The sequence below is a fragment of the Maylandia zebra genome, linkage group LG23 (genome assembly GCF_041146795.1).
Source record: "Maylandia zebra isolate NMK-2024a linkage group LG23, Mzebra_GT3a, whole genome shotgun sequence".
In the NCBI taxonomy this organism is placed as follows: domain Eukaryota; kingdom Metazoa; phylum Chordata; class Actinopteri; order Cichliformes; family Cichlidae; genus Maylandia; species Maylandia zebra.
The window spans coordinates 25,629,926-25,650,109 of NC_135188.1; the positions used below are offsets into that span (position 1 = coordinate 25,629,926).

At 39.2% G+C, this 20,184-nt stretch overlaps 1 protein-coding gene across 2 annotated transcripts in view; it reads right to left on the reverse strand.

The window, feature by feature from the left end:
• Positions 1–20,184, reverse strand: part of LOC101486410 (inactive dipeptidyl peptidase 10) — an 85,546-nt gene that overhangs the window by 22,743 nt on the left and 42,619 nt on the right. For both annotated transcript variants that reach the window (XM_076880105.1, XM_076880104.1), the window contains exons 4-12: positions 18,736–18,830; positions 13,996–14,070; positions 8,781–8,833; positions 8,608–8,689; positions 5,780–5,900; positions 3,844–3,998; positions 2,585–2,682; positions 2,375–2,498; positions 77–115 (exon numbers count right to left, since the gene is read on the reverse strand). In XM_076880105.1, the coding sequence (XP_076736220.1) occupies positions 77–115; positions 2,375–2,498; positions 2,585–2,682; positions 3,844–3,998; positions 5,780–5,900; positions 8,608–8,689; positions 8,781–8,833; positions 13,996–14,070; positions 18,736–18,830 (842 nt within the window). The remainder of the gene's footprint in view (positions 1–76; positions 116–2,374; positions 2,499–2,584; positions 2,683–3,843; positions 3,999–5,779; positions 5,901–8,607; positions 8,690–8,780; positions 8,834–13,995; positions 14,071–18,735; positions 18,831–20,184) is intronic.

A 20,184-nucleotide genomic window follows, 5' to 3' on the forward strand; every position in this document is an offset into this window, starting at 1 on the left:
ACTTATCACTTGTGTGGTATTCACGGTTTGATTCCACATATGGGACACTGTGATAAATGTGTGCATTCAGACTTACCTGTCTGGAAAGCCACGTCTCTGAAGACTCCTCATGTCTCTGCATGAAAGAGCAGGAAATAAAATCCAAGGTTTGACACAGCTTGAATCATGTGTCCATTAAACGTCTCTGTAAGGTTAGGTATGGTTATGATTTCTGAATATTCCTATAATTACTTAAAAGTATAATAATTAGGATGTAATGCACCAATCTCACCAGAGGGTGGGAGTAATGTGCTTCAATGTCACTTAATAATAATAAAAGAAGAAGAACACGCGAAGCACCAGTGCGGGCCACACTGGATGCTACTATACAGAAAGCAGAAACACGGAAAGTTAAAGGTGACGACAACGGTCAAAAAAGTGTGAAACAACTGAAAAATAAAAATGAAGTTTTTAAAATGTCATCTGGTAAAGCTAGCATTAGCATGTCATGTACCTGTCACAGCTACACACTGTTATGGCTGCAAAAAGGAGCTAGTAGATGAGGGGAGCGTTTTTTATCAAAACAAAGGACGCCAAACTAAAACACATAAGTACAAACACAAGTTAGTAAAAGTGGGTCATACTCTTATAAGTACTACATTTACTCTCAAGTTATATTAAATAAGCCACGTTTCATACCCCCCCTCCCCCCACTAGGCATCAAAATCACTTAATATACTTCAGGTAGAAATAACATGATCATATTATTATATTATTAATAATATTATATTATTACAGTACTTCACTCATTAACTATTATTGTGAGTATAGTAATAACACGTACAGCGATTTATCATCTTTTATTAAACTGCAAATTAGATTTAGTCAGTATCTGTTTTATTCTGTAAGATAAAGTTATCTCACTTCAGGTACTGAGGCTGTGAAGCACACCAACGTGGTAACTGAAACCTGCCATAAATGTTGCCATGAGAGAGTCAGTCTACGATCACTGTGGTATTAAATGGGGTCAAGTTGGCAGTTATATGCAATCTGTTTATGATAATAACAGCATAACAGCATAATTAACAGCATAATTATCAGCAATTAACTCTGATAAATCATTGCACATCACATATCTGTTGCTGTCTACATGGAAAGAAATGAATATCTAACTATCACATTTGTGCTCAGCAGCCTTCCTGTTCTGTAGGAACATTACCAGAATGCAAACTGCTGGCAGCCACCAATGATGTTACCAACAGTTCAATCACCAATTCAATACAATCGTCAGACAGCTACTGGTCTTCTTGGAGATGTGAGGAGGTTGCTGTCCTATTTTTACTTGTGCGACTAAGCTATTAGCTTGCAGTCAATCAATCAAGTGTTTTGATTGATTGATTTTTCCCACCCCTACCACAGACTGTAAGAACGGTTTTGAGAAGCTAAAGGAACTTACCAGTAGGTCTGAAAAGAGTTTTAGGCTATGCCCATCAGTGCAGTCCACCACTGCCATCAGCCTTAGAAGGCAGGGAAGACCAAAAACTGTTTCTATGCCAAACTGGACTTCTCCGTGTCTGATAAACTGGACTTTATGTCACAGAGATTGGTCATTCTTCCAAACCATCTGCCAAGCTGCCAAACCAAAATCCGCAGAGCATAACCGCTTTTCACCATCTTTAAACCCGTCTGACAACAACTCCATTTTTATCAGTCCATCCAGTTTTGGATGTGTGGAGGTGAACGTCAGATACCTATGATTTCAGTTTTAGAACCAAATGACCACATTTATGACAGTTTCTCCATCTTGGGTCTTGACAAATGAATGCCAGTGTTCTTTATTCACAGAGAGCGCAAGTGGGAGCAGGCATGCTTAAAGCTACTTTGGTGTATCAGTGGACTCATCGGCCACGTGGCGGCCTGATGCAAAGTCGACACTTAGAGAAGTTCCAGTGCTTTCTGGCACATAGTCCTCACCTAGCAGCAGCTCACACTGACTTGCACTGATTGAAGTGTGCACCATTACAAGCACAGCACCATCTGCCTATAAGTCCTGGCAAAGGGTCACAGGCTTGTAAAGTGGCAGCTTTGATCTTCTTATAGTCAAGACTGCAGCAAAGAGCTTCTGCCACTTTACAATTTACTCTGTATCAGAGTGGCCTACATGCCTCAGTGTCACAAAAGACTGGGACTCGCTGACTGTATATATCTGACTGTAAATAAAGAAAAGCAGAACAACTGGCCCTAAGAGAGTAAAATAACAGTACAACTTTAATGAGTCTGATTCTTCTCAACTCACAGCAGTGCTTTGGGGTACACTTAAGTAATCTGCTCTGTATGCGGACAATGAAACTCTGAACTAAGTTTCCTTCCTGAGGTTTAAATCAAAAGCACTAACCTGAAGACAGACTCCTATTGTTGCGTCACACACAGTAAGCAGAGAAGCGTTCTGGGGCCGATTGAGCCACTGCACGACGAGGTGAGTATTACTGATCCACTTCACCATGGTGATATAGAAATCCCTGCAGAGAAGACACAGAGAGGAGACTCGAATTGTGGATTTTACACCTTTCTGTGCCAGCCCGAGCTTATGTTTGTGTGTCGTCACCTGAGCGCGAGCTGATCGGGAGGCTGCATCTCCTGAGTGTGCGTCGCACCAACCAGGCTGACCACCGACAGCTTGACTGTAGGATTGACGTGACCGGCCTGATGGGACGGACACAGAAACATCCCCTAAAATCAGCTTTTTAATTTAATGTACATAAGACGAGACTGTGGTGTTGACATCTATACATAAAAGCAGAGAAAAAGTCTGAATAATTCATTTAAAATGAAAAGACAATGCTATAGATCACAGAGAGAATATGCAAGCTAACACCAAATAAATAACTGTTCATGACTTATTTCCACAAATTCTACTCTTCCACATAGCAGATTTTTGCATCCTCAGTTGTACAATAACTACAGCTGTGGTCTTCAGGTCATAGGATCATTTAAACGGTCAGACATATCATTGGTTGGGGAATTACTGGTATCACGTGTACAGTGAGAAATTAATTCCCAAAACTCTGAGACAAAACAACAATCAACAAATCATCTAAAAAACAGGGAGATAATTTGTTTGTATGAATGTTCAGCCAACTTCCGAGTTTAACGCTTGTGGGTTGAGTGCAAACGTGTCCATAAGTATTGATGCGTTCAGTATAAATTCAAGATATCACGATGGGAATGACAACACCAATTTCAAAAAAGTTTGGATGCTGTGTCAAATGTGAACAAAAACAGAACACACTGATTGCAGTACTAAAATAGTAACTTTTGCCAGCTCATTAGGTTCATTGGCATCACGTCAGTGACATGATTGTGTATAAAAAGAGCATCTTTAAGAGGTAGAGTTTAACAAATCTGAAAAAACCCTGCATCTTCAACCTGTGGACAGATTTCAGAATAATGTTCCTCTACATAAATGTGACTTTGAATATCTCATCATCTATGGTGCATAATATCATTGAAAAATTCAGAAAATCTGGAGAAATCTCTGTGTGCAAGGACAAAGCCCAAAATCAACACGGATGCCTGTGGTCTTCGGGCCCTCGGGCAGCACTGCGTTAACAACAGGCATGATTCTGTCATCGAAAAACTGCACTTTAAGGTAATTACTTACAGTAAAATAATTTAAAATGATTCCACCTGAGCCAGATGTGCAGAGCAGTGACTTACTGCTACTCTGCTAATCTAAGGTTATTGATGTGGCATTGCCTTTTCCCTCTGGTATATTTAGATTTAGCTGTGTATTAGTTGAAGGATGAAAATACTGCAAAGAGCCTTAAAGAAAGCGACTGTCTATTCCTCAGAGCCCAGCCTCACCATTGGATATGGGTACTGTAGGCCTCGGGGGTACGTGCTGCCGGTGAACTGGGGAAGAACCATGTTGGGTACCAGTGTGTCGTTGATGGTGAGGTAGGCCAGTCGTTCTCCATCAGGAGACCACCAGTGAGCCAAATATGAATGTAGAATCTCCTCTGATCAGGAATAAAACACACAAAACCATCTGTAAAACAGCTTTATTTAGATTTTTTCCTCTCATTCTGTATTTAAAGCGACCCGAGGATCTACTTACATACATTAAGACAGATAGATCTTATGAACCTGCTGGTTTTCCCCACCTGCACTCCTATTCTTTTATTCTTTTATTTTTGCCTTTTCTAGGTCACTTTACGTTATTTAAAATGTAATCCAAAAACTGGTCAAAAGCACACTATTTGATGGAGTTGTGCTCCTCTGCTGTCAGAACATATCAGCCAAATGGCTGCAATCTGAAGTAAAAGCAAATGAAACAGTGAAAATGAACAGCTTTCAGTAAATCTACAAACAAAAATTATTCTGTAATGTTCCCCATCTCTCTCAGACAGCGTTTGTGCTGCTCTCTGTGCAGACTGCGCACACTGCACACACTATCACCACATTACTGAATTTGTTTACACAGAGACTTAATGGATCGTAGAGGCTTGTTGTTGATTTTTCATTGCCACTCTGCTGAGTTTGTCTAGTCTGCTCTGCTGCATTTTTAATGCCAAAGACAAATCTTTGAAAAACCGACAATCCACAGTGCACCCTGAAACTGTTTCCTCCACCAACGAGCTCACAGCGACTCTCCTGTTTCGCCTTCTGGCATTTAAAGAGAGAATGGCAAAAATTCAAACCACCTCGATTTAAACTTAGCAATTATTAATGTCACAAAGATTTTATAACTGACTTTCTGAAGGTCTTAAATGAGCATTTTAGTAAGAGAAATTCAGAGAGTAACAAAAAGAGCAGTGAGCCAAATGCAATTTACAAGCGCACTGCTAATGGGAGCAATGCCACCTTTCATAAATGGCTGTTTCTGTGTCCGTAGATGTGCTTTTTCTCTCTTTATTAGTGGAATATGTCAAAATGAGTAAAAGGAAAAGATCTCATGCTGAAAAATTGTAGTGCACGTTACAAATCTAGTAAAACCACAGCCGCTGTAGCCATACTCCAGCCTCCAATATAAGTGTAACATCCTAAAGGTAAGACACTAGAATGGCTCATTGTTTATGAATAACATACAAACATTTAACACTGTAAGATAATGATATCTGGCCCATTGCAATGTGTGTGAATTTTAGTAAATGTTTTACATTTTTATTGCATTGCTCGTTAGTTATTTGTTATAATCATAGACTGTATAAAAAAGTTATTTGTTGTCATATTTACCAGCGGAGAGGTTTGCATGCTAACATTACCAGTCCTGTAAAACAACGTCCATCCTGCGATTCAGTGACTTGTAGAACAACTTACAGCAGCCCACAACAGTCAGGTTGAAGTCTGAACTTTGACCGGATCATTGCACCACCTTGATTCTTTTCTTTTTCAGGCACTGTGTTGGAGATTTGCTTTCTGTTTGTATGCTTGTGTTCATTGTCCTGTTGCATGCTTTATCTGTCAGACAGATGTCCTCACATTGAACTCTAGAAAACTTTGGCATACAGAGGAGCTCATGTTGGCTAATGTGTGTATCTATATGTGAAACCACAACTGAGGCTGATGTCATGAGGAATTTAGTCATAAGTAAAGTTCACACGTGTTTATAACTCATTTACATTCAGTGTCTGTGCAAGATTTAATTTCACAGTTATTCACATTAAGTCAGAGCTGGCATTTATGGTGCATCAGCCCAAAGTGCAGTTTATACATAAAAGTTGCACTTGTAGTGATTAAAGGGCTCATAAAAGATGCAAAGGACTCAACGTTCAGAGTCGATACACTCTGCGGCACACACCTTCGTATAGCCAGTCAGTGAGCCCGTTGAAAATGACTCCCTCCATCCCAGAGGAGGTGATTCTCAGAGAGTTGCTCCTCACGTCTGACTGGTAGTAGATGTTATTCTCAAAGATGTAGATCTGGAGAGGAAGACGAAGCGACAGCAGACACAAACACGCAAATTTAGTTTGTTTTTCCTCTCTGCCGTTTCTCACCCTCGTGTGAAGCTGCTTTTTGCTCGTCCACTTGATTTGTTTTTCTTTTTGATTTCCTCTCTGATGACATCTCTTTTTTATATATATTAAATCCCAGTGTGCACTGTTTGTTCACCATATTTCATCAGTGTTTTAATATTTGCATTTGAAGGTACAAACAGGATCCTGCATCTTCACCAATATCCTGAATCTTCCTGAAGTCATTTCCCGCTGCATTTGCTTCATTTCCACTGCTCTCTTGTCAAATGTCATTAGCTCCATGGCAGCTCCTCTGGCTTACATACACCTAATGCAGCTGTTGTTTTAATAGCTGTACAAATGTTACAACACTGACACCAACTTAGGAAAAATGGACCAAGAGGTGGAGGGTTCATCAGTGTCATGAGATCTTTTTTGTGAAACATTTTTCCATTTCATTGTGTTTTATTCGACTTCTGTTGTTCTGGCGATTTCTTATGTGCATTTTTATATTTCCTGTTTTTTGTAAGTTGCAGTGCATTTGACCTTTTAGAGCCACCATAGAAACATCTAAAAGAACTTGCAAAGAAATGATTAAAGTTGCCCTCAACTCATGGTGCTTAAAAATGACACAAAAGCACAGATTCTTACATGTCTCGTCAAGCAAAAATGCAAAACCTTAAGTAAAAGAGAATTAATCTGGTCTCTAGCTAAGAACGATGAAATAATCTGGCTGTGTTAACCTTCAGAAGTGAGAATGAGCTCTGGACTTGTGCTCCAAGTTTGAAGACTAAAAAAAAACCCTCAAAGTTTTTATAAAAGATATTTATAAAAAACATATATGTTATTCTTTTATATTGCTTTCCAACTACTGATAAAAGGCACTGCACTACATCAGCAGACATTCAAGGTTGTGCTGAAAGCTGCTGCTTGCTTTACAGTAGAGCAGGGCGATATGGCCAAAAATATTTATCACGATATATATTTGAAAATTTGCGATAACGATATAACCGACGATATAATTGATGCGAGACAAAATACAACTCCACAACATTACTAGCGCAAAAAGACAACCTTCCATTTATTTTCACTTAAACAAGAAACTGGTTTTTATGTACATTAAAGCTTTATAAAAATGTAACAGTGCAAATGCAAATTCCTTGCTGAAAGTTTAACCAAAAGGCATTTCCAGTAGAAATGGGCTGACATATCCTGAGCATAACCATGTATAATATCCACTGAAGTTAAAAAGAGGTGCTTTGCAACATTAAACTGCAGTGTGCAGTACGTATTTTTCGGACCATAAGGTGCACGGGATTATAAGGCACATTAAGCGAAACAAAGCAGTCAGATAAATCAAACTTTATTAAACTCATTCTTCTTGCTTCCTCCACTTCTGTACCATTGATTCATTAATGTTGAATTCTATGGTAGCTGCTCTATTCCCATGTTGTTGCAGTATATTAATGACTAACCTCGTATTGTGGATGGATTATCTCAGTTGTTCTCCTGACTGAAGTTTGGTCCGTTTACAGCATCCTGCCATGCGATTGCATTTGTCTCTAACCATGAAGAACCTTCACGTTAACTTTTATAAGTGGAAAAGTGTTAGTGTTCGTCCTCCAGCTTCACTGTTTATGTTATGCTAACATAGCTGTGTCGCTAGCGATCACGTAGCACATCATTATATACCAGCTAGCCCAACTTCAGTAACCCTACAAACGTCACTGCTGTTTAGTTTCCTGTCTTCATTTATGTTGGAAGTGATAGCAGAGCTGTACGTTTGATTTTTTTCAGAAATCTCTCAGTCAGAACATGCAATATCATGCTTAGGTAACTAGCGAAACTAGCGAGCTAACTTCCGCTAGCTTCCTGCTAACTTCTAACTCCGTTAAATGTAATAACTTTTGTTTTCATGGATGCCTGGAAGTTAAACTTTATAGTTACACCTGGTAAAGCAGCAATGCTGATCGTTTTATTAAAGATGAAAGAATTTAGACAGTTTTTAACTCTAAGTGATGCTGCAGTGTTGTTTGACCTGAAGCATACGGAGTTTAGGACCCAGATTACTCCCAGATTTAAGAGCATCTTAGTCCGACAAATATGACAATAACAACGGCCGCTTGCATGTTCTGCAAAAAAATGTGCTTTCTTGTGTATCTGACGGACAAACACCAAACCAGTTCCACATCACTGAAGTTGCACCATTTTTACAAACCAATTCTGGTTCATCTGTTTCACTCAACAATCGGCCATGTGCGTATGAAAACAAAGGCACTGCGCATGCGCGTTTTACTCCCATTCTATCGCGATATTTCATTTTCCTATCGTTGCCTAACATTATACCGGTATTACCGTGAACGGTATAATATGGCCCAGCCCTACTTTACAGTGCTGAATTTATTTCTACAGCACAGCGCTAAAATGAAAACAGGTGGCCCAGAGACTTCCTCACTCTACTAATAAGTCTGAAGAAGCACCCTGAGTGTAACATAATGTAAAAATGTGAAATTAACTACAGACGAAAACAGAGAACGTGTAAACACAACCTATCCTGTGGAGCAGATCCCCCTGGAGCGGCTGGGCAGCGTGAATTTATAAAAAGCCGCCGAGGACAGAAGAAAGGAAATGAGAGAAAGCATCACGCTTTAAAAACAGACACGCTCAGCCTTACCAGCTGCTGTCCTTGTCGTCCCCAGGCTGCGTGCTGGAGCACAGCATTGTGGACCTCGGGAGGATTCAGCTCCCTTACCTCCCTGTTGAACACACACACACACAGAAATAAAACAACCTGAATGCCGTCACGTGCAGAGAGCAGGTGATGATGAAAAGTCTAAACCGGCTTACCTCGTGTAGATGTTGTACAAGATATAAGATGCGGTGTATGAATATCTGTACATCTGAAATGAGAGAGCAAGCCATCACATAATGCAAACACTGATCCATCACTGATACCAGCCTTGCTGAGCAAAGACAAACCAACTGCAGCGGGAAAACTTTGATATACGTGCTGAAGTCACAGTCGTTTGCAAACATCTCGTTATTCTGCTTCCTGTTTGATTGCAATACTTCAAATAATTGGGTAGTTTTGGCTTTTTTAGCTGGCTGTTTGTGACATGAGGTTTTGTTTGATACCTTTAATAATTATGTGACTGCTGAATGAGTTCCTAAATCAAATCTGACAGTACATATGTAGTTTAAACCCTGGCGAACCTGAGTGTTCTGTTATTGTTCTGCTTCTTGCATTGGCATAATAAATCCATGTAGCAGAATATGTGTATGTTAGGGCTGCTCAATTAATCGAATTTTAATCACGATTACGATCTAGGCTTTCAACGATCATTAAAAATGACTGAACCGATTATTAGCCCCTCCCTCGTGCTTTACTCTCACGCTGCTCCGTGTGGCAAATCGAGCGCACCTCTCTGCATTTTGAACACGTGTCACAACAATTAAGAGGACCCGAGGGAAGCTCGGAAAGCTAAGCAGAAGTTATTTGGGGAGGAGAGTGACTGCCGTTGGTTGAAAATAGAGGTAAAAAAAACTTCAGTGGTGTGGAAACATTATGGGTTCACGGAGTCAGACGTGGATCAAGTAGACATAGTGTGTAAACTTTGCTACGGTGTCGTAGCTGCACCACAGAGCAACACTGCAAAGTTCACTAAACATAGATGTTTACATTTTTCATTTATTTTTTATATTGCAAACATTTGCACTGTTATCAGTATTTGCACACTATTTTATATTATTTTTTGACAATTTTTAAAGTCATTATTCAACACATTGTTATTGTTAAATAAATATCGTCAAATAATCGAGATCTCAATTTCAGTGAAAATAATCGTGATTATCATTTTTGCCATAATCGAGCAGCCCTAGTGTATGTCTTTGATGGTTTTATCGATGTTTCCGTTGCTGTCACTTCCTGTTTTATTTTGGTAAATTCTGTTCTCTGCTTGTGTTCTTATTTTAGGAGCTTGTGGTTGTTCTTGTTTTGAGTATGGTTAATGTTCGAGTTCTTGAGTTATCTTGGGGATGTTTGGTGGTTTTTTTGTTTTGTATTTTGGTTCTGTTTTCTATATTGGCTTTTGTTCTCCACTTGCTTTTCTTGATAGGTTTGTAAATGGTAAATGGACTGATTCTTATAAAGCGCTTTTCTACTCTCCCAGAGTACTCAAAGCTGTATACAACATGCCTCATTCACCCATTCATACAAACACTTCTAAACACAAGTGCAAACTAAACTACATTCACACTCCAATGAACGCATCGGAGGGCAACTTGGGGTTAGTATCTTGCCCAAGGATATTTGGCATGCAGACTGGGGAAGCCAAGAATTGAACCACCAACCTTCCAACCAGTAGCTGAACTGCTCTACCACCTGAGCCACAGCCACACCCAAGCACTTGTTTATTCCTTTTGTATTCCCATTGTGTTTCATTCTAATTTTAAATTGCTAACCCAAAAATTTGAGTAACGGACATCATGTTTTTTGTGTGTTTCTGGTAGAAACAGGTTATAACAGTCTTTTTCAGTGTTAGCTGTTTTGATTTTTCTCTCATTAAGCAGCTTAAAATTCTTCTTTTTGCACTTGGCTCTTTTTCTAATAACACACTTAACAAAACCTAGCTTGCTGGCAAAATATGCAAGTGTAAAACTTAAGGGTTATAATACACTCCAAGGATTTGTACTTAACTTCTATTAAATAGGAGGATTTCAGGACACAGCGGTCAAAATAAAAGCAGGCTCTTTTTTACGTACTAACACACATGTGTTCACGTGTGGAATAGGTGTAACACATCTTTATCAAACGATACCAAGGAAACTGGACGAGTTGTGCTTTACAGATTAATCTGCTTTTCACAGATTGCTGCTGACTGACTGACCTTCGCTATGATGCTTAAAATGATGTATGTTTACAAATGCTTCAGTAAAGTCATCTTTATCGACCCAATGATGCTATGAACTGACACGTCATCCATTCTGGCTTAAATATCTTGTGTTATTGCACTATTTGTCTTGTGTTTTGCTTTTTCTTACAAATATTGATCATACTGACATTTTGCTCAGCAAAAGCTGTCTCAATCTATCTTCATCAATCTCTCCTTACAGCCCAGATTGCCCTCTTGTCCGCGAGCAGGATTTTTAGAAGCTATTTACAGAACATCTGCATATTCATGAATTACCACTGCCAGTGGACTGGCCCCCAGGTTCACTTCAAGTCAATGGGAAACGAATCATGCAAATTTGGGTATACTGTATTTTATCAGAAGCACTGGGGGTACTGGCTCTTACTGTAGGCTTTGTTCAACAATTTTAAGTTAAGAATAATGTTACCGGATCCATTGATTCCACCCACCCAACAAATGAATGTGGTGAAATAAACTAGGCAAGTGTGAAAAGTGTAGAACCACCTTTAGCAGCAAAAATTTGAAGTAATTGTTTTCTGCCTAACTTTATCATTCTTTACAATGTTGTGGAGGAATTTTGGTCCATTCATCTTTATAATGTTGCTTCGGTTCAATGAAGTTTGCAAGGTTTCATTTATGCACAGCTCTCTTAAGGATATCAGATCAAAGGATTTCAATCAGGTTGAAGTCTGAAGTTTGACTGGTTACTACAGCATCTTGAATTTTTTTTCCACCCATTGCTTTTTGTCGCTGTGCTTGAGATCATTGTCCTGTTGCATGACTCAGTTTGGTCCAAGCTTTAGCTGTTCAACTTGCCCCACATCTGACTCTAGCATACTTTACGTGTTGTTCAGGGTCGACTCAATGACTGCAAGCTGTCCAGGTCCTGTGGCTGCAAAACAAGCCCAAATCAACACCCCATCACCATGTGCTGACAGATGGTATGAGGTATTTGTGCTGATGTTGGGTCTAGTTTTGTGCATTATCATCAAACAACTCCACTTTGATATCATCTGTCCAAAGGACATTGTTATGGAAGTCTTGTGGTTTGTTCAGATGTAGCTTTGCAGACCTAAGCTGTGTTGCCATGTTCTTTTTAAAGAGAGGAGGTTTTTTTCAGGCAATCCTCCCAAACACGCCATACTTGTTCAGTCTTTTTTAATTGTACTCTCGTGAAATTTAACATTTAACATTCTAATTAAGGCCTGTAGAGTCTGAGGTGTAATTCTTGGGTTTTTGGCAGTTTTTCTGAGTATGCAAAATGCCAAAAGTTCTGCTTTTATAGAGGTGCTCATACTTGCTGATCATTAACTAATCAAGTCCATTTGATTGGCAGCACCAGGGTGCTATTTACCCACTTAATTACACTGGAAGCAGTGAGAATGGACTTAAACTATACAGCCAAAAGTATTAGTTTGTTTGTCTTCAAACATGTATGAACATGAGTGACGCCCCATTCTTAATCCATAGGGTTTGATAGGTCAGTCCACCATTTGCAGCTATAACAGCTTCAGCTCTTCTGGGAATTTTTGACCGGTTCTTCCAGAAGCACATTTGTGACATCAGTCCATGTCTTTATGGACCTTGATTTGTGCACTGGTGTGCATGCTGCAAAAAGAAGGGGCCAACCCTAAACTGTTGCCACAAAGTTGGGGCCATGAAATTGTCACAAAAACACATAAAAATGCAAATTTGACAACTTGAACAAGGAAAGTACTAAATGTTTTTTCACTCTTTGTTACAACATTTTAGATACCACTTCACATCATGTGGCACATTTATAAATGCCGACTGTAAAGCAGTGGAGGCTTGGGTGGTTAAACATTTGCTTTTAAACTGTAACACCGGCAGTTTGACTCCTAGTCCAGATCTCTCTCCTGACACTTATCTTTTGTGTTTTTGGCCCTCAAATCCATGGTATCACTTAAAAACTGCTTGCTCTTGAGGTAGGAATTTAAAATTCTCAAATACTGGAAAAATACAGGAGATTAAATCATGTTGTTTGTGCAATTTTGGCCCTTGAAAGTTGCATGAATGATTTAATTCACTGGAAACCACAAACCACACTTTAGGTTTTCTGATTTAATTTCCCCCAAAAGTGCCTTTAAAGTCAGAAGACTCCTCTTACAGCACCATGTATCTAAATATATTAAGTATGCCCTCACTATGTAATCCAAGCTTAATATAAATATTGGAATATTAACTAAGGAATAAAACAAACTTGAACTGGAAGAAATTCAACTGAGTGCAACTAAAAACCTCAGGAAGAGGCTTTAATTGTACTTAAGGGGATATCATGTTGCAGTAGATGGTAAACAGGGGTGCGATAAGTGGAGGGTATATTAAAAACGTAAAGCTCATTGAAAATAAAGCTGTTTACATGTTTCTATATAAACAGAAGATGTTCCAAGGTGTGTTTTTTTTTTTATGGTAACAAACACCGATCCATCCTGCTGAGAGGCCCTTAAACTGGTGTTGCAGACCCCAGTGCAGGATGTACAAACATCCACCTCAGAGTTTTTCAGTTGCTGCAGACTTTCTAAAGCCTGGATGCATCGGTTTGCAAACAAATCTAAAAATCAATGGAAAACCTGTGAGGGGAGGAGAGCTTCGTGGTGGATGACTGACCGCTAACAAACAGAAAAACACAAAAATACTGAGAGACAGAGTGAAAATGCACAGGAAGGGCAGAGGCACACAGCCTCACCGCAAATAAACACACACCTGCTCAGCACAGGTGCAGCTCTTTATACTCACAGAGAAACGGTGGGCGCGTGCAGCGCGGTAAGTATTGTGTTTTGCAATCAGCTGGTGTATGCTCAGTCTAAAGTGAATGCTTTTAATTTATGTCGCTTCCATTTTTTTATGGGTTTGAAAAACAGTTTGTCTGAGAACAAAACAGCATGATTAGGAATAAAAACATCAGGTTGCTGCATGCATATAAGTGAATGAAAGCAGTGTCAGTACCGTCCTGGCTGGAAATGAAACAAAAGGTTTGTGACAGTGAGGATGAACTCCTGCCGTAGGGTGTGTGCTCACGAGGAAGCAAATAAAAAATGCACCATCTGTTCTGTTTGCTCTTTTTTATGTGATGTTCAGGGGATTTTGATTTATCATAGTGGGTTGTGGATGCATTTTAATGTAAAACTCACCCGTTTGACGTCATAGGCAAAGAGTGCATACTTTAGATCTGCAGACAGGGAGTACTTTGCCACCTTGAAAGAAACCTGATTGAAAAAAAAGAAATAGAAGAAGAGGAGAAGATTTTTTTTTATGTTTTTTTGCTCAGTCCACATTTATATCAAGCAAGCAAACAATAGCAAAAAAAAAGATAACAGAGAGCTCAAGCACTCAGGAGGCAGGAATGGACAACTGGTAGGAGTGGGGCGAAAAAAATTGATTGAGCACTGGTATTGTGCGGCAATATTGCATCCTGATAAGGTTAGTTACCAAGTGTTAATAGATAAACTTCCTCCTAAATCGATTAAGTTCTGTATTTGTTTTTTAGCTTAAACATAAGTTCCATAGGTCAGATATATATTTCACCATTTGACCCAACTCTCCACTTGCTTCATCTCCACAACTGCCAGGCTGCTGTCCTACTTCCTACCAATGTTGGGACTCTGCTCTTATTGTGATGCTTCACTGAAGTCTACAACGCTTCACCTCTTTCCCATTTTGTCATGTTACAGCTGTATTCCAAAATGGATTCAATTCATTTTGTACCTCAAAATTCCAATCACAATAACCCATGATGACAAAGTCACAAAAGTTAGCTTGAAATTTTTTGCAACTTCATTCAAAATTAAAAAAAAACAAAATATGTATATAGGTATTCAAGACTTTTGATGCTACAAGCTTGGAACACCTATTTTTGGGAAGTTTCTCCCATTCTTGTTTGCTCAACCTCCCAAACTCTATCAGCCGAACACACAGCTGTTTTCAGACCTCTGCCAGCACGATCAGACCAGGTTAAGAAGGTCATCTTTATGGACTTTACTGTGCCACTGGAAGAAGGCTGTGATGAGGCTCAGGAAAGGAAAACCCTAAAATAAATAAATACCAAGACATTATCAAAGAGTGCAGACAGAGAGGGTGGCAAGCACAGCTGTTTTCTGTAGAAGTGGGGTAAAAAGGGAATGAATTGAAGACAGCTGTGTGCAGGATTAGGGAAGCAGCAGAAAGAGCCTCTTGCTGGTATCAAAGGGAGGAGAAGGGCTGGAAGAATTAAGTTGCTGAGAGCTGAGCCACCAACAGGAGGGTGTTGGGTTTTATGGTCAAGCGTCAAATTCTGATTCTGATTTTTCCTAGTTGAGGTAAAATCTGGAGGTTGCTGTTCTATTTTCACCCCAGCTTTTTTCCAGGTTTTGCCCCAGGACAATGATGAAAAAAAGAAAAGAAAACTAATGCACCAGGCAGAAGCTAATGTGGCAGATAAAGGTCACAAAACCACACGGGAACCTCAGCAGGTTGTGACATTTCTGGTATACGAAGTGGTAGACCAACATTTTATAGACAGCATTTCAAAATTTTGCAGAGTCTGAATAATTAGGCAGGCTTAAAAATTAAACAGCATGCATCACTTCTAGTGCCACTTTTTGCCTTATGTGTCGTTTTTGCAATTATTTGCAAAAAATTAGGTGCACAGCTGACCGAGGGAAGCTGTGCAGCAAGACAGGCCAGTGCTCGGTTTAGATGCTGAAGCTGTTTGTCTATGCAGCTATCGAGCATGGGTCAAGACTATGACTTCTCATCACCGAGGCCACCTCTGTCTTTTGATTTCATCATGGAGCTACTCATTTAAGCATGTTGATGTAGAAACATGCTTCCCAGTGACAGCGCGGCTGAGAATAAATGGTTTATGATTGTGATGATGGAACACCAACAGGATTATAATGATGCAATTAGAAAGCAGCCAATTTAGCCCTGCACTGGAATAATTTAAAATTCCTGGAAGTAATACATGTGTGACAACTCATGATGAATGTTCATTTGTGTGCTCGCATCAGGTTTTAGAGAATTATCTAAAATTATAATTCACACGTCAAATCCTCTTTTCCAGGTAAGTTGAGGTGAGGATCAACCTTAAAGAGAGGTTTGAGTTTGTCCGCAGTGCAGACAGCCGGGCAACCAGCGTCTTCACCAGGAGGCTACTGTATTTTTATTGTGCAGATAAAGCAGGGATGAGACTTGTTTCCTGCAGCCTCTGGGGACCCAGCAGCCAGACAGTAGAAGAGAAAGCTTTGTGATGAGCACTAGACAGAAGTAAGATCGCAAGGCCAGTGTCCAATTTACTGTGCCAATTCTGTAATTCTGTTTTCTTTAAGTCCTAAAAGATGATATTTGTGTTTTAACGTGTGCATGATCAGAGGTTGAGTAATCAAACTTTGTATAGAGGTACATCTTTGACCCCTGAAGGCTTTCAGCTACATCTGATATTAAGATGGTATCATTCTGCAAAGCAACCACCTAGCATTAGGCTAAAATGTGCCATTTATAGTCTTTTAAAAACCATTATATCGTTTTAATTTTGTAACATTAACATCTAATTTATATCCCCAAAACTTGAATATTAGGTTCTTATCTAAATCAGATATTACTAACCCTACCAACATACTAAAATTACCCTTTTGTAGCTTTTACACATCTAGAACACCTTCTAAAACCATTATATCATTTCAAATTAATGAAATTATCTCCTTTATGTCCACAAAACATAACTATTGGGTAGGGCTGCTCAATTAATCAAATTTTAATCTAAATTACGATCTGGGCTTTCAACGATCATTAAAAATGACTGAGCTGATTATTAGAATAGAATAGAATAGAATTCAACTTTATTGTCATTGCACATGCACAGGTACAGGGCAACGAAATGCAGTTTGCATCCATCCAGAAGTGCTTTAGTGATATAGATATATTACAATATATATATTAGCAATAATATAGATATGTAAGTATATTACAGAAATGGGTCTATTATGGTATGTTATAATGTACACGGTATGAAGTATGTTGTGAATATTCTATAACTATAAGTATGTACAGGCTGTAGTGAGTACAAGCTATGTACAGGATATGAACAGGATATAAATATGAAAAACTATACAGAATATAAAATAAATAACTTTACAGAAATCTGAGATATACAGTTATACAGAAATGGGAACTATGCAAGTTGTAAACAGTTATTAGCACCTCCCTCGTGCTTTACTCTCGCACTGCTCTGTGTGGTAAAACGAGCGCACCTCTCTGCGATTCGAACACGCGTCACAACAATTAAGAGGACCCGAGGGAAGCTCGGAAAGCTAAGCAGAAGTTATTTGGGGAGGAGAGTGACTGCCGTTGGTTGAAAAGAGAGGTAAAAAAAACTTCAGTGGTGTGGAAACATTATGGGTTCACGGAGTCAGACGTGGATCAAGTAGACATAGTGTGAAGACCGCTCACAAAGTGACATACGATCAAAGAATGAAGGAGCAGCAACTTTAGTTGACATACCTCAATGTCAGTTTGATGCAATTGTGCATTGTGTGGCTACACAGCTTGCCTTGATTTGTATGCATAAATATTGTGCAGTATTTTGAAGTTCACTAAACATAGATGTTTACATTTTTCATTTATTTTTTATATTGCAAACATTTGCACTGTTATCAGTATTTGCACACTATTTTAAATTATTTTTTGACAATCTTTAAAGTCATTATTCAACACATTGTTATTGTTAAATAAATATCGTCAAATAATCGAGATCTCAATTTCAGTGAAAATAATCGTGATTAGCATTTTTGCCATAATCGAGCAGCCCTACTCTATACACTATACAGAGGTCAGCAACCTGCGGCTCCGGAGCTGCATGCGGCTCTTTAGTCCTTATACTGCGGCTCCGCGTGGTTTGGGAAAATAACTTAGAAGTATTTAGCTGAAGTGTATTTTTTGTGTTAGTTCATTTTTTAACTTGTAGTTCTAAATTGGAAGATTATTGTGATGTTGAAATATAAAAATAAAATTATATTCTATTATTTTTTCATCGCTCAAAATAAGTCCCATTGTAAACATATCATGGCAGACCCGACGATATTTGCATGAACATGCTTTTCAGCATCTCTTTATTGACCACTTTTCACACACGGTTGCTGTACGTATACAGCCGGCTGTAGCTTTGTAGCTCACAGCCCGACACACACCAACACAACAGCATAGAGAGCACAGACGTTAAGGTGGCGAGGCGTGATTGCGGGTGCCGCTCAGGTGCGTCCGCCTCCCCTAAGCGGCGCTGCAGACCACGCCCCGCCACACACATTAACCAGGTAAAATACATATTTAGGCAGAATTTTGCAAATATCTATTTTTCATCTTTTAGCAGCATAGTGCTTTTTTTCCAATTATTTTTTAAAAGTCAGGTCAAGGCTCCAAAAGCCCAAAGGCGATATAAGGGTGGCGGCTCACAACAGTTTTTGTTTGCTGGATCATTTTAGTTCAGCTGGGTGTCTTTCCTTTGGTTATATTTCTTTAAGAGTTCAAAATGTGTTAATTACATGAATAAAATGTAATTTTCTCTGTAGCACTTCATGAATTTCATAAGCAACACACCTTAGTTGTTCACACAAAGCATAAAGGTAAAAAACAATATATACAGTGTTATCTTCATGTTAGATGTCAAAAAGTATCTGCGGCTCCCAGTGTTTTCCTTTGTGTGGAACCCGGGTCCAATGGCTCTTTGGGTGTTAAAGGTTTCTGACCCCTGCACTAGTATGTATATTCACACATCACATTCCTTGGCAATCACCTAACAGTGAAGTAAAATGGCATTCATAGAATATAACAGCTCAGGCGCATGGGCGTGTATTGGAATATTTAATATGTTTAAATAAAGAAAGTGTAAAAACACTCACAAATATGCTGTTGCTGAGGAGAACGTGCGTGTCATTCAGGTCAAAGTCAAACTTGATGACATCTCCATCCCGGTTCCTGTAAACCACCTGTGAATCTGATAATGGAGAGAAAAATACGTAAGACATAAAAGAGCCAGGAAAACATGTTTTTAAAAAAACAGTACACTCAGAATTAGATACAGACCACAAGATACCACAATAAAGCCCAAGTTCAGTTCATGTGATTGTCTGTTATCTTGCTAAAAAAAATTTAAATTACCAGAAAAATTTTAGACTCAATATGTGGAGGGTTCCAGACAAAGTGCAGAACCAAGACAACAAGAACATGTGGACAAGAAGACAAGTGATGAGGGGTAAGTGGTAACACCACGAAGACCAAACCTCTTCATGTACCATCAACAGATAAAGGATGAGGCTGACTTCAAGAAGTCCTACCAGTGGGGCAAGAAAAGGCAAGTGTTCTGATCATGGCTGCAAACTCATGCCCTGAGCACAGTAAGTGTCACAGAGGCAGCACTGAAGGTGCACGTGTGCAAAGAAGCTCTGGGACAGTCCAGCTGCTCATGACAGTAATTGTGTAATAGTGTACAGGAACATTTGTGCTCGTTAAAAGCTCACAAGTCCCACTGGGACACTCCACTCCAGCGCTCAAGTCCTGTGGGACCTCAAGTTCCAGACAGATAAGCCGCTGCTGGCCAACCAACCAAAGAAAGATACGTCAGACACGGGAGAAAAAAAAGGCAGTTTTTATAAATGTGGCTGTCCCAGCTGACGGCATCGGGAAGGAGTATGAGAAGATGTTCAGTGAAAAAAAACTTTGACTGAACTTCTAGTCTTACAGACTTTCTTGGATCGTTAGTGTACAGAGGACTAAAATGTACATTTTCCATGTATTCATTACTCTGTAAAGAACCAGCGATTCATTCAAAATGCATTAAAGACAAAGTTTCCCTCAGAAGTTTGCTGGTTGATGATGATTTTGTGCCCTTAAAGTGGATTCTGTGTTCTGTGACTGAGATGACCATGGAGTCAAAACAGGACGGCAACCTCTTTGAAACTAGGAAAACAAAAATAGTGGTTGCCTGAGAGCGTGCAACACATTCACCTTCTGAATAGTTGCATACTTCACTTTGTGAGAGGCAACCTGTCTCCAACATGCCAACATGTTGCAATCAGTCTGAGTGCAACTCTGAACTACATATAACTACATATATAACAATCAAGTAAATTTCCCTTGATCAGATTCCATTAATTTTAACATTACTTTGGACTTCTGTGACAAAATCACACACAAATATTACATGTAATTAAATTAGTTCAAGTCAGCAATTTGGGGCATATTTTTTTTGAGTGTGTGAGATTCTGGTTGACCTTCTGTCTATGTAGACAGTAGCAGATTTGCAAATTTCACCAGTTTATTACAATTAATAGCTGTAATGCCACAAACAG